Raw genomic sequence first — 21759 nt, 5'->3', positions numbered from 1 at the left:
AATCTCTTTTCCATGATGTAGAGGAATCACTTCAACTCAGACGCCATGCAAATTGCTGTGAATACCTTAATGTTACAAAAATCCCACCAAAAAAACATGTTAACCCCAAATTGTTATGACTGCTATTTACTGGGTGCAGTGGCTACTCAAAGTCCAATTACTAAGAATATTCATCATATAAATATAAAAAAATCTTTTAAGAATTATGGTTTTCTTCACCTTTAAGAACATAAATTCATACATATGCTGTATGGCTAACATTTGTGTGTTGGTCTGCTTTCTGCAGAGCAAAGAAATGCAGTATAATTGTATATTTGTAATAATACATATCCCATCTATTTAGTTAATTCTTAATTAATTTTATTATTTTTATTACAGGTCCACCTGGACAGTGTAAAGACATTAAGGCAAGCGAAGTAACTAAGAATTCTTGCAAGGTAACCTGGGAACCTCCAGACTTTGATGGTGGTACTCCTATTCTGCATTATGTTCTGGAACGCAGAGAAGCTGGTCGTAGAACATATATCCCAGTTATGTCTGGTGAAAATAAACTTTCATGGCAAGTCAAAGATCTTATTCCAAACAGTGAATATTACTTCCGTGTTAAAGCTGTCAATAAAATTGGAGGAGGTGAATATCTTGAACTAAGAAACCCAATTATTGCAGAAGATCCAAAACGTAAGTTTGATACTAAGTGACCTATCAAGTTGAATTTTAATTAAAATCTTCTTTTTTTTTTAATTTATTTTTTTTTCTCATATGATCCCTTTTTTGTTACTATTCCACAGAGCCACCAGATCCTCCTGTTGACCTTGAGGTCCACAATCCAACATCAAAATCAGTAACGCTTACATGGAAACCACCTTTGTTTGACGGTGGAAGCAAGATTATGGGCTATATAATAGAAAAGCTTGCTAAGGGCAAGGAGAGGTGGGAGAGATGCAATGACTATCTAGTACCTCTGTTAACCTATCCAGTGAAAGGTCTTGAGGAGGGGAAGGAATACCAGTTTCGTGTTCGTGCTGAGAATGCTGCTGGCATCAGTGAGCCTTCTCGTATTACTCCTTTTGTGAAAGCTGTGGATCCTATTGGTATGAATTGTTTTTTTGATTGTTTTTTTTTGTAATTGCCATTCATCCTCAAACACGTGGGTAGATTCTACTCTCCATTTGTCATTCTGTATTATTACAGAGGCTCCAAAAGTTTTCCTTGCTGCAAACCTGCAGTCTGGCCTTGAAGTGAAGAGAGGTGATGAGATCATACTTGAGGCACATATTTCAGGGTCACCTTATCCATCTATCACTTGGCTGAGGAATGATGAAGTTGTCAGACCAGAGGAAATCAAAAAGAGAGTAACGACATACACTAGAAAGAAGAAGGGTGAAGCTGAAGAAGAAGAACCTTTTCAGCTTTCACTGCCAGAACGTATGAGTATTGACAACCATAAAGAAGGAGAGTCTGTGCTATCAATTCGTGACTCCATCAGAGCTGACCATGGCACATTTACAATTAAAGTGGAAAATGATCATGGTGTTGCAAAAGCCTCCTGTGAAGTCAATGTGTTAGGTGTGTAGTGAATATGCTTGTAAACAGCTACTTGTTCAGAGAGTTGTGTGACAAGTACACCAAATGAGTACTCATCATTTTTCCTTGCTTTACTAACAGATACTCCTGGACCTCCAATCAACTTTGTATTTGAAGATGTGAGGAAAAATTCTGTCATTTGCAAGTGGGAACCTCCTCTTGATGATGGTGGAAGTGAAATCCTGAACTATGTACTCGAAAAGAAAGACAATACAAAAGCTGAAATGGGTTGGGTCACTGTCAGTTCTACACTCAGGCAGTGTAAATTCCATGTATCAAAACTGATTGAAGGGAAAGAATATCTCTTCCGTGTATTTGCTGAAAATAGAGTTGGATCAGGGCCACCGTGTGTTTCAAAACCACTGACAGCAAAAGACCCTTTCTGTAAGTTTCCATTTTGAAATACAGTCTTTTCAGAAAACCACTGTAAATCTGCATAGGCTCTTAGAAAATTCAACTTCATCCTTGTGAAAGTTTTCCAGAAGAAAATTGAGCAACATGATTATTGAACACCATGGAAAACCATTATTGAAATCCGTGGAAATAAAGGGAAAAAGCATTCTAATTTCAATAGTGAAGAAATAAGAATAAAATTCGCTGTCATAAAACTTTACATTTACAATGCTTAACATCTTAACCTTGATATTCTGTGTTCCATAGACTAATATTCTTACTGAAAGAGAGAACCAGTGCAAGCTTGATGACTGATTGCAGTTAGGAATCAAAGTTACTATGAAAGAGAGTAAAATAATTAAGGATTACTTAAAATCGGTCATTTCTCATATCTTTGTTCTATCTTAGCTCTGAATAAGACAGCCGTGATGACAAAATTATAACTTTTTTTTCAGCTCCACCAGATCCTCCTAATAAGCCTGATGTGGAAGATGTTACCAGCAACAGTATGTTGGTTAAATGGAATGAACCAAAAGACAATGGCAGCCCAATCATAGGATATTGGATTGAAAAACGTGAAATTAATAGTACTCACTGGGCTCGGGTCAACAGGAACCTTGTGAATGCTCTAGAAATCAAAGTTGAAGGACTGTTGGAAGGGTTAACCTATATCTTCAGAGTATGTGCTGAAAATGCAGCTGGCCCTGGTAAATTTAGTCCACCATCAGATCCAAAAACTGCACAGGACCCAATAAGTAAGTAGCTTACCTATGGTAAGATGGTAGCAAACTGATGACAGAATAGGATTCATAAACTTTAACTTCAATTTACATTTTTTTTTTTATAGTGCCACCTGGCCCACCCATTCCAAGGGTTGCTGATACAAGCTCAACTTCTATAGATTTAGAATGGGAACCTCCTATGTATAATGGTGGTGGAGATATCACTGGTTACCATGTATACAAACAACTAATGGGAACAAAAGAGTGGTCACGCTGCACAGAGAAACCCATTAAGGTTCGGCAGTATACTGTTAAAGAAGTCAGAGAAGGTGCAGACTATAAACTCCGTGTCACTGCACTTAATGCAGCTGGTGAAGGACCACCTGGTGAAACGGAACCTGTAACAGTTGCAGAACCTCAAGGTATTGCAATTATAATATTTTCAAGAAATGTCCAGCTCCTTAAGGTGTATATGAATCTCTGTTTTGAACTAATGAATTACCCATTTCTCTGTCTTCTGCAGAACCTCCCACTGTTGAGCTGGATGTTTCTGTCAAAGCTGGCATTCAGATCATGGCTGGGCAAACTATTAAAATTCCTGCTACTGTGACAGGGCGTCCTACTCCCACCATTGCATGGACTGTCGAGGAGGGTGAATTAGACAAAGATAGAGTTGTTATTGAAAATGTTGGTACAAAATCGGAGTTAACTATTAAGAATGCACTGAGAAAAGACCATGGAAGATACGTAATTACTGCTACCAACAGTAGTGGTTCCAAATCCGCAGGAACAAGAGTAGAAGTATTTGGTGAGAAAAATATTTTCTGAAATCAACTAAGCATTTCTTTTGGTAAAATAATCTTTACACTTTATCCTACTTGTTTGATTTTTATTTTCAGATGTTCCTGGGCCAGTCCTTGACCTAAAGCCAGTGGTCACAAACAGAAAGATGTGTTTGCTCAACTGGTCTGATCCTGAAGATGATGGAGGAAGTGATATCATAGGCTTTATTGTTGAACGGAAGGATGCCAAAATGCATACATGGAGACTAGCTATAGACACAGAAAGATCTAAATGCGATATTACAGGTCTAGTTGAAGGGCAGGAATATAAATTCCGTGTCAGTGCCAAGAACAAGTTTGGTACTGGTCCACCTGTTGAAATAGGACCCATTCTTGCAGTTGATCCGTTAGGTAAGATGATTAATTATGCTTTTGTTGTTGTTTTTACATAATTTAAATCTCTAGGGATACAGGTTAATAAAACAATAATGCTGTGTGGGTTGCTTTCTGTACAGTTAGTGTTATTTTCTTTCTCACTACCTGGATAAGACATCTACCTTTACAGACCATTTACTTAACTCAGACCGTAAAACAGTTCTGTAAAATTACTATGTCTTTTTATGTAGTGAAATACCAGTGTCTACTGAAGCGCTTCTTGTTGCCTTTTTATCCGTATACATTAGAAACTTTCTAGTATCCATAACCATACGCAGATATTTTGCATATGAAAGATGCAGATTTAAAAAGCCAGAGCTATTGTAGCTACTGTATTCGTATAATTTAAAATTATTTAATATTGTCAATGTTTTTTCCATATGATTTATCTGTGTTAATAGGTCCTCCAACAGCACCTGAGAGGTTCATGTATACAGAGAGGACAAAGTCAACCATTACACTTGATTGGAAGCCTCCACGTAGCGACGGTGGTAGTCCTATCTTGGGATACATTGTTGAGAAGAGGAGACATGATGCAAAAGACTATGAAAGAGTTAACACAAGGCTCTGTCCTACCACATCACTTCTTGTTGAAAAACTTGATGAGCTCCATATGTATGAGTTTCGTGTCAAAGCTGTTAATGCCATTGGAGAGAGTGAACCATCATTGCCTCTCAATGTAGTTATACAGGATGATGAAGGTATACCTGCTTTAAAAAGATCTATACAAATATCTCCAAAAACTGCAATACATCTTCTGTTTCATCTCAATCTTCTCTGTCCCTTTGTGTGTGTGTTTGTGCTTTTCAGTGCCTCCAACTGTAACATTACGCTTGTCTGTGAGAGGAGATACTATCAAAGTGAAGGCAGGAGAACCAGTTAATATTCCTGCTGATGTGACAGGACTGCCAATGCCAAAGATTGAATGGGACAAGAACGAAGTTTTAATTGACCAAACATCCAGTGCACTTAAGATAACCAAGGAAGAAGTATCTAGAAGTGAGGCAAAAACTGAACTTATTCTGCCTGCAGCAGTGAGAGATGATAAAGGCACTTACACTGTGCGAGCTTCCAATCGTCTTGGTACTGCATTTCGCAACGTGCATGTTGAAGTGTATGGTAAGGATATGACATTTAAATAAAATGACAGCTAATAAAATGTTTTTATCTTTTTCTTAATGTAATTCTGTGTTCTTTTGCTTTCATGCAGATCGTCCTTCTCCACCAAGAAACCTTGCTGTTTCTGATATTAAAGCAGAATCATGCTATTTAACATGGGATGCACCTCTTGATAATGGTGGTAGTGAAATTACCCATTATATTATTGAGAAACGTGATGCTAGTAGAAAGAAATCTGAGTGGGAAGAAGTCTCCAAAAGTGCTGTTGAGAGAAGATTTGGGGTAATTTATAAAATATTTTTATTATGTACGTCAGTTTGCTTTAAAAAATGACAATAATTCACACTAAATGAAAACTGCTACTTGCATAGATACGTATGTTAGAGTCCATAATTACTGGATGCATGTTGCCTATCTATGTGGATGTATTTTCCTCATGTGACAAAACAAAATAAGTTGTTCCTTTTTGCTGTTTAATCTTAGCTGAGTTTGAATGACATCTTCTTTTCAGTTTTTCAGTCTTACTTGCAGCTTTACCAAATGCAAAGAGAAACCTGGTGATGTTTTTATTTATATTTGGTCCTATGAACGCGAATAAAAATATACCCAGGGCATGGCATGCGGCTACATAGCTACATATGCAAAAGTATATCAATAGTATTACAAGATATAATGTAAAGCCAAACCCCCTAAATAACTACAAATAAACTTATTCTGAATATAGACGCATATTGACTGAAATCTTATTTTTCAGGTGTGGAATCTTGCAACAAATGAAAAGTATCAATTTAGAGTCCGGGCTGTAAACAAATATGGAATAAGTGATGAATGCCTCTCAGAAAAAGTTGTTATTAAGGATCCTTACGGCCTTCCTGGACCTCCCGGAAAGCCAAAAATTTTAGATCGCACTAGATCATCAATGCTGGTGACATGGGAGCCTCCTTTGGACAACGGTGGCAGCCCAATAACTGGTTATTGGCTGGAAAAGAGAGAGGTGGGAGGTGTTTACTGGTCACGTGTTAACAGGGCTCCAGTAACAAAACCATCAGTAAAAGGTCTAGAGTACAACGTGCTTCGTCTGGCTGAAGGTGTGGAATACCAGTTCAGAGTTATGGCTGAAAACCTTGCTGGAATTGGCCCTCCCAGTGAACCATCAGATCCTGCTTTAGCAGCAGATCCCATATGTAAGTCTATAATTTGTATGTCTACTTTTAACAACTGTATCACACTAGAACCACAATGTGCTAAATGTTGAATTTAGTGCAGTTAATCAAATGCATTGTTTTCCTTAAACCAAAAAGATGTTGTTGATGCAAAATAGTTGCCTATTTTGCTGTTTTTCACTGTTTTAAAGATAATTAGCTAATTTTACTTTCTTACATGTCTTTTACGTACATTAAACTGTGATTATATCTGTGCAAATATTGCCAAATATACCTGAATTCAGAATCAGATTTTTACATAATTATTTTCCTTTGTTGTTAGAGTTCAACATTTATGCCTCTTACCTTAAATATTCTTCAATAATATATGTATGTATGTAATTACTAATTATTATGTATGTATGTAATTACTAATTACATATTAGTAATACGTATGTAATTACTAATTATTACACAGTGTACAGAATTATACACTTTACATATGACTGGGGAAAAAAAAAAAAAGGTGCTTGCGTTCTGCTAGAAACTATTCAGGAATACATAGGTAAATGCTAACTCTCAGGTAACTTTTGCTTCCTTGCTCTTGTTTTACAAGTTGTGCCTGGTCCACCATCTTGCCCTGAGGTCAAAGACAAAACCAAATCATCTGTGGCTCTAGCATGGAAGCCTCCACAGAAGGATGGTGGCAGCCCAATAAAAGGATATATTGTTGAAATGCAAGACGAAGGTAGTACTGATTGGAAAAAGGTGAATGAAGGAGACAAACTCTTCCCCACTTGTGAATGTGTCATTCCCAATTTGAAAGAGCTCAGAAAATACCGATTTAGGGTGAAAGCTGTAAATGCTGCTGGAGAATCAGAACCAAGTCCTGCAACATCTGAAATACCTGTCCAAGATATTCTTGGTAAGTGTTTGGGGAATTATTTTAGGTATTTATGAAAAAATGCCACCCACTGCTGAGAATTGTTGAGTGGGATGCCAATCAAGCAGAGTCAAAACCAATCAAATAATTATGCAAGAGTGTAATACAAGACTGACATTTTGGAAAGTGTAATGATGGTCCTTATGAGAGTATGATACATTAGAACACAGATGAGCACCAGCAGCTATGTTACAGAAGTACTTTGTATTTTATGAAGAAATTACTACCCAGAAAAAATGCTTTCTTTATATACTTCCCAGGTTTTTGCACTCAGCTTTTTCACATAAACATGCATTCTGCATGTGTGACTATGAGTTTAGACAAGTGCTGACAGAAATTTACTCAGTAGCTCTGAAAATTTATGTACTAAAATATTTTTGCAGAGGAGCCAGAAATCTTCCTTGATATTGGAGCACAGGATTTTCTCTCTTGTCGTGCTGGCACAACAATTAAAATCCCAGCTGTTATCAAGGGTCGTCCAGTTCCAAAATCATTTTGGGAGTTTGAAGGAAAAGCAAAGACAGCAGCAAAGGTTAGTAAAAGAAAAAACTTTCTTCTTCATCTATTGCTAGACATGTAAGTATATCCTCTTCATATTTGCTTTTTCCCTTTATTTATAGGAGGGAGGTCATAATGTACCTGAAGAAGCTCAGGTAAAGTAAATGATTTTTGTAACTTCAGTATTGCAACATCTTTCAAATGTAAATATTTAAAGTTCGTCTATAACTTCTCTTTCTTTCTGTGATGCATAGGTGGAAGCAACTGATACACGTTCAGTGATTATCATTCCTGAGTGCAACAGAAGTCATTCTGGACGATACAGTATTACAGCAAAAAACAAAGCAGGACAAAAAACTGCACATATCAGAGTCAATGTGCTTGGTATGGTTCACACACACTGAAATGTTCAGATAGTAGGTTTTAGATTTTTGGTGGTTGTTTTTTTCTACGTAGTTATGTGACGTTGTTTCTATTGTGCTTTTACTTTAACAGATGTCCCAGGTCCACCCAAAGACCTAAAAGTAAGTGATATCACAAGAGGTAGTTGCAAACTTTCATGGAAGATGCCAGACGATGATGGTGGAGATAGAATCAGAGGATATGTTATAGAAAAAAGAACTATTGATGGAAAAGCCTGGACAAAAGTCAATGCAAACTGTGGAAGCACTTCCTTTGTTGTACCTGATCTCATAGCTGGCCAAGAATATTTCTTCCGGGTACGTGCAGAAAACCGTTTTGGTGTTGGCCCTCCTGCAGAAACTATTCAACGGACCACAGCCAGGGATCCAATTCGTAAGTTAAATCAAGGTGAATAGAATTCTTTGAAACCAAATAGTACTGTACAGTGTATTTATTCACATTTCTGTTTCCTTTGTGAAGATCCTCCTGATCCACCTATTAAATTAAAGATTGGCCTTGTAACCAAGAACACAGTGAGCTTGACATGGAAGCCACCAAAGAATGATGGTGGAGCTCCTGTTACTCATTATAATGTTGAATGTCTGCGCTGGGATCGTACTGGAGAAGTAAAAGAGACTTGGAAACAATGCAACAGACGTGATGTAGAGGAAACAAAGTTTACTGTTGAGGATCTTGTAGAAGGTGGAGAATATGAATTCAGAGTCAAGGCTGTAAATATAGCAGGTCCTAGTAGGCCGTCAGCCACTGTTGGCCCTCTCATTGTCAAAGATCAGACATGTAAGTAGTAGCTAATACCAGTAAATACTGATTCCACTCTACAGTTGTGAAGCATTTTTGTATGTTAATTTTTTCCAACATTTTATCATAGGCCCACCATCTATTGAACTCAAAGAATTTATGGAGGTTGAAGAAGGAACAGATGTTAACATTGTGGCTAAGATAAAGGGTGTACCCTTCCCTACATTAACATGGCTAAAAGCTTCTACAAAGAAGCCAGATGACAAAACACCAGTGCTGTATGACCAACATGTCAACAAGATTGTTGGTGAAGATTCTTGCACTTTATTGATTCAACAATCTCGCAGAAGTGATACAGGCTTATATACTATAACAGCTGTAAATAATCTAGGAACTGCTTCAAAAGAGATGAGACTAAATGTTCTAGGTAGGTATCAAGAACTCTTATATGTTACACAAATTGATAACATTCATGTGATGCTTTATTTGAATCACATTTGACATTAATTCTTCTTTATAAAAATTCATCTTTTAGGTCGTCCTGGACCTCCAGTGGGACCTATTAAATTTGAATCCATTTTGGCTGACAAAATGACAATATCATGGCTTCCACCATTAGATGACGGTGGTTCTAAGATTACAAATTATGTTATTGAGAAAAAAGAAGCAAATAGGAGGACATGGGTACCAGTTACCAATGAGCCTAAGGAATGCTTATTCACTATTCCCAAGTTGATGGAAGGCCATGAATACGTGTTCCGCATTATGGCACAAAATAAATATGGTATTGGAGAACCTTTGGACAGTGAACCAGAAACAGCAAGAAACCTTTTCAGTAAGTAGGAATTTCAAATTATGTCAGTTGTCTTCATACACTGGTCTGTGTGCAGCGTCTGCAAAATACTACTACTACTACTTTTCTCTCTTCACTTAAATAAATTTTCTAGAGAAGATTAAAGAGGTTTATCATTAGTATTTGGTTCTTAAAAGCATGTGTAATATTGGAAAAACACTGTTTTTCCTCTTTCTGTAAATTAAAATGATTTCTATTTTTTTTAAGGTGTAAACATACAAATAAGGTTTTATCTTAAAGATTTAGGTCAGATTCTGTTGTATTTGAGATATTATTGATCTTATAGATTGAAAAATTTCCTCCTTGAATATTGAAAGAGAAATTAAACTAAGTAGCTCTGATGTAAAAGGAATGTTAGACTAAGATAAATCAATTTTTAAAAAAATCAAGATCAGGCCAGACATTGAAACAAGGTACTGGTCAAGGAAGACAAGGAAAACTCATTCTTCACTATTGTTATTAGAAAGAAAGATACTTTTTCACAGAAGTGTACATACATGAAAAGGGATAGGAAGATGAATAAAGGAAGGCATCTTGTGCAGATGAGTAACTACTTAATGCAATTACTGTCATGTGACTGCACAATTGTTTTGTACCTTAGATGTCTTCATTCTCCAGTAGTATTTTTTTCCAAGCTATGTATACTTTTTTTTTCCCCCAGCTGTTCCTGGACCATGTGAGAAGCCAACAGTTAGCAGTATAACACGTGACTCTATGACTGTAAACTGGGAAGAACCAGAACATGATGGTGGCTCACCTATTACTGGTTACTGGTTGGAGCGCAAAGAGACTACTGGAAAGCGATGGACCAGGGTTAACCGTGATCCAATCAAGCCTATGACACTGGGTGTTTCATACAAAGTTACGGGTCTCATTGAAGGCTCTGAATATCAATTCCGTGTATCAGCTATTAATGCAGCTGGTGTTGGTCCACCAAGCATGCCATCTGATCCAGCAATTGCTAGAGATCCAATTGGTAATGTTTTTAGGTTCCTATTTTTGAATTTGAAAATAATAAAATGAGAACATATAGTATATTGTTATGCTCTAACTGTGTAATGATATCTTTCAGCCCCACCTGGCCCTCCTATCCCAAAAGTTACTGACTGGACAAAATCTTCTGTAGACTTGGAATGGACACCACCATTAAAGGATGGTGGCTCTAGGATCACTGGCTACATCGTTGAGTTTAAAGAGGAAGGAAAGGAAGAATGGGAAAGGGTAGGTGGAAAAATATGGCGGAATCTGAATTTCTTCTCTCAGTGTGTTTATCAAATGAAATCCCTCCATAAAATAAATTTTCACAAATTTTCATTATGCAAGTTATTTTCTAAAACTTCATATTTTTGCACCATAATTATTTTCATATGTTTAAAATATAAGACCAAATAAGTGCCATTGTAGTTTCCTAAACTTAGATTTTATTTCTGTATTTAAAGATGTGACAAAATAGGTAGGTAATCTGTGATTTGTTTTTAAATTCCGTGTTTAAATATTTGACAAAGGTATGTAAAGGTATTTATCTTTGATAAAAACAAACCAAAAACAAAACAATACAAAAAAAAAAAAAAAAAAAAAAGAAAAAACAAGTTATCACTGGCTTAATCTGTGCCCAATTATTTATAACTACTATGTCCATACATTTTCCTACTTTTTTGAGCAATGCATTTCTGACAACTTAAGTGATGGCCATTTTTTTGTATCTCCATAGACACTGGGCTGCATTTAAAGTAATACCTAAATTTTCTACACTGTGTCCTTGAAAACAGGCTTCATATTGGGGTTTATAAAAGAACAAAGGATTCCCTTTTTCCTCCATAGTCACTTAGATAAAATTATTTGACAAATAATTCTTCTGAGACTACAGACTATTGTAATTTCTGTAACCTTCTTGTTTGTTAAAAGTACCAAAAGTGTCAGTCTTCAGAACAATAGTTTGTATGTCCTGTATTTCTTTGCAGTTTCTGAAGACTTACATATGAGCTAGATCACTGTATGCTTAATACTGTCTTGTGCTTATAAATGAAAAAAAAAATCTCATCTGTTTCAAACATCACAAAGAATTTGATGATACTTTGATGGTGGCTGATTTTATAATATTTCTTCCAGGTAAAAGATAAAGAAGTTAGAGGAACCAAGTTTGTTGTGGCAGGATTAAAAGAAGGATGTTTTTACAAATTTAGAGTTAGGGCAGTGAATGCTGCTGGCATCGGGGAGCCTGGAGAAGTTACAGACATTATTGAAATGAAGGACAGAATTGGTATTACATTTACATTTTTATCATTTACATTTACATTTTTAGTTACATTTTCTCAAAATGAGAATAAAAACCACTGATTTTTTTTCTTGCCTCCTGCAGTGGCTCCTGATATTAATTTGGATGCAAGTGTCAGGGACAGAATTGTTGTTCATGCTGGAGGTGTAATTCGGATTATAGCATATGTCTCAGGAAAACCAGCCCCAACAGTGACTTGGAGCAGAGATGACCAAGCTTTACCTGAAGAAGCTAAAATTGAAGAAACAGCTATTAGTTCTTCTTTAGTCATCAAGAATTGCAAAAGGAGCCATCAGGGTGTATACACTCTTCTGGCTAAAAATGCAGGTGGTGAGCGGAAGAAGACCATTATTGTTGATGTGCTAGGTAAAAAGCAATTCCACTTCTTGTGAACAAGTTAAATTTCATAACATTCAGTATGTATACTTAAATACTTCATTTCTTCTTTGCTTTCAGATGTGCCAGGCCCTGTTGGCATGCCATTCCTTACTGAGAACCTAACCAATGATTCTTGTAAATTGACATGGTTTACTCCAGAAGATGACGGTGGTTCTCCTATTACCAACTATATAATTGAAAAACGTGAATCTGACCATAGAGCTTGGACTCCTGTAAGCTATACAGTTACAAGACAGAATGCTACTGTTCAGGGGCTGACTGAAGGGAAAGCCTACTTTTTCCGAATTGCAGCTGAGAATATAATTGGCATGGGTCCATTCACGGAGACAACAAAAGAGATTGTCATTAGAGATCCAATAAGTAAGTACATTTGACAGTATAGATTATTGTCATATGAGACAAATCTGCAGAAAAAAATGTATTTAACGTATCTTTATATTTGTTCACAGCTGTTCCTGACCGTCCAGAAGACCTGGAGGTAAAAGCAGTTACCAAGAACTCTGTTACATTAACTTGGAACCCTCCAAAATATAATGGAGGATCAGATATCACCATGTATGTTTTAGAGAGTCGTCTCATTGGAAAAGAGAAATTCCACAAAGTTACAAAAGAGAAAATGCTTGATAGGAAATATACTATAGAAGGCTTAAAAGAGGGTGACACCTATGAATATCGTGTGAGTGCTTGCAATATTGTGGGGCAAGGCAAGCCATCATTTTGCACAAAACCAATCACATGCAAAGATGAAATCGGTATGTATATTTCCTTTTTTTTTTTTTTTTGAAAACAGTTATCATGCTTAATGATTTCTTATTTTGTTCTTATTAATATTGTTGACAATAGTGGAAACTGTGTTTTTTTAATTTCATTTTTCAGCTCCCCCATCACTTGACCTTGACTTCAGAGACAAGCTTATTGTTCGGGTTGGTGAAGCATTTAGCCTGACTGGACGTTACTCAGGAAAGCCTACACCGAAAGTTACTTGGCTAAAGGATGATACTGTTGTGAACGAAGATGACCGTACAAAGATCAAGACAACTCCTACAACTCTTTGCTTGGGGATACTAAAATCTGTCCGTGAAGACTCAGGCAAATATTGTGTTACTGTAGAGAACAGCACAGGATCAAGAAAAGGATTTTGTCAAGTTAATGTTGTTGGTAGGTTTTCCTGATCAATAGTATTGTCTTTGATGTTTTATAGTGATTAGAATTCATTGAATTTGTAAAATGTTAATGCATCCTTTATTACAATATTTTGATGTATTGCAACCTTATTTTACTGAAATACTATTTACTGATTTTGAGTTCATAGTTAACTCTTAGTTTATTCAATATGAATAAGTTAATATTTTTACATGCATTTAAAGAATGTCAGTAGAAAATGATAGTCATCAAATACCTTTATACGCATTGAGGAATAAGGTCCAGTGAGTCAAACAAGTTTTAAAGAAAAGTAGTCTTGAGGGTTTGACTTCTTATTAAGAATATGATCCCAGGTTTCTGTTTTCATTTTATATTTACTATATTGACACTATTTTAATCTACATCATTATTTGAAGTCCTTATAAAATCATAGGTATGATTTATTTATTTTTTTTCTTAAACAGATCGACCATCACCTCCAGTGGGCCCAGTTATATTTGATGAAGTTCATAAAGATCATATGATAGTTTCCTGGAAACCTCCACTAGATGATGGAGGTAGTGAAATTACAAATTACATTGTTGAGAAGAAGGATGCACACAGGGATCTGTGGATGCCAGTTACATCTGCCATGGTTAAGACAACATGCAAAATTCCTAAGCTGCTTGAAGGAAGAGAATATCAAATTCGAATTTATGCTGAAAATCTATATGGCATAAGTGATCCTCTCATCTCTGATGAGATGAAAGCCAAAGACCGTTTCAGTATGTCACTCATTTGCTATCTTAATTTGATACTTTAATCTTTAACCTGTTTGTTGTGCTCATGAATTCTTATTTGGTTGTTTATTTCTAGATGTTCCAGATGCACCTGAGCAACCAATCATTAAGGATGTTACAAAAGACTCTGCAGTGGTGGTTTGGAACAAACCATATGATGGAGGCAAGCCAATAACAAACTATATTGTAGAAAAGAAGGAAACAATGGCAACTAGATGGGTCAGAGTTACCAAAGACCCAATTTTCCCCAGTACTCAGTTCAAAGTACCTGACCTCCTTGAAGGCTGTGAATATGAATTCCGTGTTTCAGCAGAAAATGAAATTGGCATTGGTGATCCTAGTCCACCATCAAAGCCAATTTTCGCTAGAGATCCAATTGGTAAAGTATTAAATCTTATTTCTCATTGAATTTTTAATACATCTTGATTTTAGTTAGAAATCTATATTAATGGTTTTCTTTTTTCCTTTTTTTTTTTGTTAATTTTTTAACAGTTAAACCAAGTCCACCTGTTAATCCAGAAGCAGTAGATAAAACTAAGAATACAGTTGATTTATCTTGGCAACCACCACGCCATGATGGTAATGGCAAGATAATTGGCTATCTTGTTGAATATCAGAAAGTTGGAGATGAAGAATGGAAAAAGGCCAATCTTACAGCAGATTCTTGTCCTGAAACAAAATACAAAGTCACGGGACTTACTGAAGGTTTGACCTATAAATTCAGGGTCAAGGCAGTCAATGCAGCAGGTGAATCTGAACCAGCCTATGTTCCTGATCCAGTAGAAGTAAAGGACAGACTTGGTGAGTATAATAAAATCTCACATAAGTTTACTTAAGAATTTTTTTTTTCTCGTTTTATAAAAAAATATAATTTTGATTCCAGAACCTCCCGAGCTGATACTGGATGCTAATATGGCCCGAGAACAGCATGTAAAAGCTGGAGATACCCTGAGACTTAGTGCTGTTATTAAAGGTGTTCCATTCCCAAAAGTTTCTTGGAAGAAAGAAGATCGTGAGGTCTCACCGAAAGCTGATATTGAGATTACAGGAGTTGGCAGTAAACTTGAAATTCGTAACACTGTCCATGAAGATGGTGGAATTTACTCCCTGACAGTTGAGAATCCAGCTGGCTCAAAGACCGTTTCAGTAAAAGTTGTTGTCTTAGGTAATATTTTTGATGTTCCTTTTGTACTGCTTCTTTTTATTCTTTACTTAGAGATTAAGAAAGGAATGTCAGGAAAATATCAGTAAATTAAGATATAAGAAATTACAAAATACTCAGTAGGGAGGAAAACTGAAGCTTATAGGAAATACTTTTTCTCTTGAGGTTTACTAGTTGTTTGTTGTCTATTTTTTTAATGCTTTGATTATCAAATAAGTAACAGATTTGTTTTTGGCAATATTAGATAAGCCTGGTCCACCTAGAAATCTTCAAATCAGTGAAGTTAGAAGTGATTCTTGCTACCTCACTTGGAAGGAACCAGAAGATGATGGTGGTTCTGTCATTACCAACTATGTGGTGGAAAGGAAAGATGTAGCTTCTGCACAGTGGGTACCCATCTCATCATCCTCCAAGAAACGTAGTCACATGGCTAAATATCTGATGGAAGGCACTCAATATCTCTTCCGAGTTGCTGCTGAGAATCAGTTTGGTAGAGGACCATACGTGGAAACGCTCAAGCCAATTAAAGCTATAGATCCATTGCGTAAGTGTTATTCAGCTGTGTTATTCATCTGTTCATATTGCTCTTGGTAATTTTTGAAATGATTTTGTTGGTACTAATATGAACATGGTATGCTGTTACTATATATTGGCCATCTAGTAACTTGTTTGTTTTTTGTATTTTAAAAGATCCTCCAGGGCCACCAAAGAATCTACATCATGTAGATGTTGACAAGACTGAAGTTTCCCTTGTTTGGAATCGACCAGATCGTGATGGTGGTGCTGAGATAACTGGATATTTGGTGGAATATCAGGAAGATGGTGCAGATGAGTGGACAAAGTTCCAGACAGTCCCCATGCTAGACTGTGTTGTTACAGGCTTACAAAAAGGAAAAATATACAAATTCCGTGTGAAGGCTCAGAATATTATTGGTCTTAGCCTTCCAGATACAACTATACCAATAGAATGTCAAGAAAAACTAGGTAATTTTTAGTTTTTCATGTTGTTTCACCGATTCTTTCTCTCCTTTAAGTATTCTCTCTGAAAAGTATAACGTAATTTCTGTGTTTGTTTGTTTGTTTGTTTTTCTAATTTCAGTACCGCCATCTGTGGAACTAGATGTGAAGTTAATTGAAGGTCTTGTTGTTAAAGCTGGTACCACAGTGAGACTTCCTGCAATTATGAGAGGTGTTCCAGTTCCAACTGCAAAATGGGTTACTGATGACATTGAAATTAAAACAGAAGGCAGACATAAGATTGAGACCGATAATTATTCAACTGTGCTTACCATCAAAGACTGTGTAAGAAAAGACACAGGAGAATATCTACTCACAGTATCTAATTCAGCTGGCAGCAAAACTGTTGCTCTACATCTTACAGTTTTGGATGTCCCTGGCCCACCAACGGGTCCTATTAATATTCTTGAAGTAACACCAGAACATATGGTTATTTCTTGGCGTCCTCCTAAAGATGACGGTGGAAGCCCTATAATAAACTATATTGTTGAGAAGCGTCAATCAAAGAAAGAAACTTGGGGAGTGGTTAGCTCTGGAACAAGTCACACAAAAATTAAGATTCCACGACTACAGAAAGGCTGTGAATATATTTTCCGTGTTCGGGCAGAAAATAAGATAGGCATAGGTGCACCTCTTGATTCAGAACCAACAGTTGCTAAACATATGTTTGATCCACCATCCCCACCTGGTAAACCTACGGTTTATGATATTACAGAAAATGCTGCAACAGTGTCTTGGACCCTACCAAAGTCTGACGGTGGAACTCCAATAACTGGTTACGTACTCGAACGTCGGGAAGCATCTGGTAAATGGGTGCGTGTCAATAAGACTCCAATACTTGATATGAAATACAGAGTCACTGGTCTCTTTGAAGGCAACACATATGAATTCAGAGTTTTTGCAGAAAACATGGTGGGCTTAAGTAAACCATCCCCAAGCTCTGATCCAATAAAAGCATCACGTCCTATCACTCCTCCTGGACCACCCATTAACCCAAAATTAAAAGACAAAACCAAAGAAACAGCTGATCTTGTATGGACAAAGCCCCTCAAAGATGGTGGCAGCCCAATTCTGGGATATATTGTGGAATGTCAGAAAACTGGAACTACACAGTGGAATAGGATTAACAAAGATGAACTCATTCGACAATGTGCCTTTAGAGTACCTGGATTAATAGAAGGAAATGAATATAAATTCCGAATAAAAGCTGTCAATATTGTGGGAGAGGGAGAACCACGAGAACTGGCAGAAACTGTACTTGCAAAGGATATTCTTTCTCCTCCAGAAGTAAACCTAGATGTGACTTGTCGAGACTTAATTACTGTCCGAGTAGGTCAAACAATCCGTATTACTGGTAAAGTAAAAGGCAGGCCAGATCCTGAAATAACATGGTCTAAGGATGGAAAAGTACTGGTCCAAGAAAAGCGTGTTGAAATAGCCCATGATCTACCTAATGTTGAACTGCAAGTGAAAGAAGCCAAAAGATCCGATCATGGCAAATATATAATAGCAGCTAAGAACAGCTGTGGCCATGCTCAAGCTTTTGCCATTGTTAATGTACTTGACAGACCTGGACCATGTCAGAACCTGAAAATAAGCTATGTCACAAAAGATTCTTGCATGATTGCTTGGGAAAGTCCAGTGGATAATGGTGGCTCAGAAATTACAAATTATATAGTAGAGTACCGTCAACCAAACCAGAGGGGATGGTCAATTGTGTCTTCTGATATCACTAAACGGTTAGTGAAGGCAAATCTTATAGAGAACCGTGAATATTTCTTCAGAGTTTGTGCAGAAAACAAAATAGGTCCAGGTCCTTGCATTGAGACCAAAACTCCCATCCTTGCCATAAATCCTATTGACAAGCCTGGAGAGCCAGAAAATCTTCACATTGCAGAGAAAGGAAAGACGTTTGTATATCTGAAATGGAGAAGGCCTGATTATGATGGTGGAAGCCCTAACTTAAGTTATCATGTGGAGAGAAAACTGAAAGATTCAGATGAATGGGAAAGGGTTCACAAAGGCAGCATTAAGGAAACACACTACATGGTAGATAAATGTGTTGAAAATAAGATCTACCAATTCAGAGTTCAAACCAAGAATGAGGCAGGTGAAAGTGACTGGGTAAAAACCGAAGAAGTCACTGTGAAGGAAGATCTGCAGAAACCAGTGTTAGACTTGAAGTTAAGTGGGGTGTTAACTGTGAAAGCAGGTGATCCAATTAGAATTGAGGCTGGAGTCAGAGGAAAACCACAGCCTGAAGTTGTATGGACAAAAGACAAAGATGCTACAGACCTTACCAGATCTCCAAGAATCAGTATTGAAACAACTTCTGACACATCTAAGTTTGTTCTCACAAAATCCAGGCGCAGTGATGGTGGGAAGTATGTGATTACTGCGTCTAACACAGCTGGTAGTTTTGTGGCATATGCTACTGTTATTGTTTTGGATAAACCAGGTCCTGTAAGAAATTTGAAAGTCACTGACATTTCGAGTGATAGATGTACTGTTACCTGGGAACCTCCAGAGGACGATGGCGGTTGTGAAATACAAAACTACATCCTAGAAAAATGTGAAAGCAAGCGTATGGTTTGGTCTACATACTCTTCCTCTGTCCTAACAAACTATGCAAATGTGACACGTCTCATTGAAGGTAATGAATATATATTCAGAGTTCGTGCAGAGAATAAGATGGGCACTGGTCCACCAACAGAAACACAGCCAATTATTGCAAAAACTAAATACGATAGACCTGGACGCCCTGACCCTCCAGAGGTCACAAGATTTAATAAGGAAGAGATGACTGTAGTTTGGAATCCACCAGAATATGATGGTGGCAAGTCAATTACAGGATACATCTTAGAGAAGAAAGAGAAACGATCATTAAGATGGGTTCCCGTTACTAAAACTGCAATCCCTGAGAGGCGAAAGAAGGTTACTAATCTCATCCCTGGTCACGAATACCAGTTCCGCGTCAGCGCTGAAAATGAGGTTGGACTTGGAGAACCAAGCTTACCATCAAGACCAGTAGTAGCAAAAGACCCAATAGGTATCGTACTACTGTATACTACTGTTGCTTGTTTGATTGATTTTAATGTTAACAGATTGTTAAATTGCATAACTATTTTCTTATCTGTAACTTCTATTGTCTTTCAGAACCACCTGGTCCTCCCACAAACCTGAGGGTGGTTGATAGCACAAAGAGTTCCATAACCCTTGGCTGGGGAAAACCAGTGTATGATGGTGGTGCTCCAATTATTGGATATGTTGTGGAAATTAGACCAAAAGTGGAAGGTGCTGATCCTGAAGCAGGATGGAAACGATGCAATGTTGCTGCCCAAGTTATTCATACAGAATTCACAGCCACTAGCCTGGATGAGAACCAGTTATATGAGTTCAGAGTTTCTGCCCAAAACCAGGTTGGCCTTGGCCGGCCAGCTGAGCTGAAAGAAGCTGTGTCTCCCAAAGAAATACTTGGTAATTTTTCCCATCTTCTTCATGAGTACTTGCACATACACTTTATTTGCTCTGTTTTTCCTTTATTTCATGTACTAAACTTTGCATTTTATTTCTGTGAAATTGTCTTTCAGAACCTCCTGAAATTGAATTGGATGCAAGCATGAGAAAGTTGGTCACAGTCAGGGCAGGTTGCCCTATTAGACTTTTTGCTATTATTAGGGGTCGCCCAGCACCAAAAGTCACCTGGCGGAGAATGGGTGTTGATAACGTTATCAGAAAAGGACAAGTTGATCTAGTTGACACTATGGCCTTCTGTGTCATCCCTAATTCAACACGTGATGACTCAGGCAAATATTCATTGACACTTGTTAATGCAGCTGGGGAAAAGGCTGTGTTTGTGAACGTCAGAGTTCTGGGTGAGTATCTGAGAGAACTACATGTAGACATTGTTTTAACTTTTCACATTGTTTTAATTATATTGTATGTTCTACACAAAAATCTTTATTTCCCCTAATGCTATAATTTTAGAGTACAAATGTATCAACTAGTGCTACCTCCCCCTGTCTAAGAGCCTATTAACTCCCTTTAATTTTAATTTATTAAAGAAGAAAAGACTAACATAAATTGAAATTCCTTTATAGATACTCCTGGACCTGTAGCAGACTTCAAGGCTTCAGATGTCACCAAGATGTCATGCCATCTTTCATGGGCACCTCCAGAGAATGATGGTGGTAGCCCAGTGACTCATTACATCCTGCAGAAACGTGAGGCTGACAGGAAGACCTGGGGAACAGTCACTGCAGAACTAAAGAAAACTAGTTTCCAAATTGCTAATCTTGTACCTGGAAATGAATATTTCTTTAGAGTAACAGCAGTAAATGAATACGGGTCAGGGGTTCCAAGTGACATACCAAAACCAGTCTTAGCAACAGATCCCCTATGTAAGTATGCCTTTATGCACATTTTATCATTTTCTCAAATTTAAGTAAGATTTTGCATTTATGAAAGCAATTGTTTCTAAACAGGACTTTGCAACAAGCATAAGTATTTGTGTCAGTTACTTTCATATAACACAATCTGTGAATATAGTACCTTTGCAGTCATTCAAATTTTTCCTCTTTTCTGTATTGTCGTTGTTGACTTAGCATAGGTAGTATCCAGTATTTCAGAAATTCATGGTAATTCAGTGTTTAATGTTTCCTTTCCTTCTCCCCATCCACAAAAGGTGAACCTGATCCACCAAGAAAACTTGAAGTTACTGAAATTACAAAGAACAGTGCCACTTTAGGCTGGCTGCCACCACTGCGTGATGGAGGCTCTAAAGTTGATGGGTACATTGTAAGCTACAAAGAAGATGACCAACCAGCAGATCGCTGGACAGAATATTCAATTGTCAAAGATCTCTCCATTGTTGTAGCTGGTCTGAAAGAAGGAAAGAAGTACAAGTTTAGAGTGGCAGCTCGAAATGCTGTAGGAGTAAGTTTGCCAAGAGAAACTGAAGGAATATTTGAAATTAAGGAACAACTCAGTAAGTACTTAAATACTACCCATGTTGCAATATTCTCTTTAATAATGAAATGAACAACCATTCTTGTTCTTAGACTGAGACCCAGAAAGTCAAATACTTTATGAAGTCATCTGGAGGATTATGGTTAACTGTACTGAATATTTTGACAGCTCAGAAAAGATGATGCTTGAATACTAATTGAGAATTGTTAAAGAATTTTGTGGGTGTGGTTTCAGTTTGAACCAGAAGATGAGAGATAAGGAGAAATAATCAATACATCTAATTAACTAAAAATGGAAGAGAAAAACAGAACAGTAGTTTGAGAGATAAGTGGGCTCAGAAGTGGGCGTTGTTTTAAGACAAGAGAAAATAAAGTGCTTATATTG

The 21759-nt window shown here is 37.1% G+C and overlaps 1 protein-coding gene across 11 annotated transcripts in view; it reads left to right on the top strand.

Annotated features, from left to right (window-relative positions):
• Positions 1-21759, top strand: part of TTN (titin) — a 243116-nt gene that overhangs the window by 166860 nt on the left and 54497 nt on the right. For all 11 annotated transcript variants that reach the window (XM_068685816.1, XM_068685811.1, XM_068685812.1 and 8 more), the window contains 38 exons: positions 379-678; positions 789-1091; positions 1192-1566; positions 1666-1968; positions 2433-2732; positions 2825-3121; positions 3223-3507; positions 3599-3892; positions 4318-4617; positions 4727-5035; positions 5127-5317; positions 5790-6219; positions 6794-7102; positions 7504-7652; positions 7741-7773; positions 7873-8002; positions 8114-8413; positions 8501-8818; positions 8910-9206; positions 9315-9614; positions 10294-10608; positions 10705-10853; positions 11742-11892; positions 11992-12273; positions 12364-12666; positions 12756-13058; positions 13183-13464; positions 13914-14213; positions 14305-14607; positions 14721-15029; positions 15112-15393; positions 15635-15934; positions 16081-16374; positions 16490-19456; positions 19564-19884; positions 19998-20282; positions 20508-20807; positions 21092-21394. In XM_068685816.1, coding sequence (XP_068541917.1) covers positions 379-678; positions 789-1091; positions 1192-1566; positions 1666-1968; positions 2433-2732; positions 2825-3121; positions 3223-3507; positions 3599-3892; positions 4318-4617; positions 4727-5035; positions 5127-5317; positions 5790-6219; positions 6794-7102; positions 7504-7652; positions 7741-7773; positions 7873-8002; positions 8114-8413; positions 8501-8818; positions 8910-9206; positions 9315-9614; positions 10294-10608; positions 10705-10853; positions 11742-11892; positions 11992-12273; positions 12364-12666; positions 12756-13058; positions 13183-13464; positions 13914-14213; positions 14305-14607; positions 14721-15029; positions 15112-15393; positions 15635-15934; positions 16081-16374; positions 16490-19456; positions 19564-19884; positions 19998-20282; positions 20508-20807; positions 21092-21394 — 13272 coding nt within the window. The remainder of the gene's footprint in view (positions 1-378; positions 679-788; positions 1092-1191; positions 1567-1665; positions 1969-2432; positions 2733-2824; positions 3122-3222; positions 3508-3598; positions 3893-4317; positions 4618-4726; positions 5036-5126; positions 5318-5789; positions 6220-6793; positions 7103-7503; positions 7653-7740; positions 7774-7872; positions 8003-8113; positions 8414-8500; positions 8819-8909; positions 9207-9314; positions 9615-10293; positions 10609-10704; positions 10854-11741; positions 11893-11991; positions 12274-12363; positions 12667-12755; positions 13059-13182; positions 13465-13913; positions 14214-14304; positions 14608-14720; positions 15030-15111; positions 15394-15634; positions 15935-16080; positions 16375-16489; positions 19457-19563; positions 19885-19997; positions 20283-20507; positions 20808-21091; positions 21395-21759) is intronic.

The sequence above is a fragment of the Anas acuta genome, chromosome 6 (genome assembly GCF_963932015.1).
Source record: "Anas acuta chromosome 6, bAnaAcu1.1, whole genome shotgun sequence".
NCBI classification, from domain to species: domain Eukaryota; kingdom Metazoa; phylum Chordata; class Aves; order Anseriformes; family Anatidae; genus Anas; species Anas acuta.
Note: the sequence above shows the minus strand (reverse complement) of the source record. Positions and strands in the feature narration are given on the sequence as shown.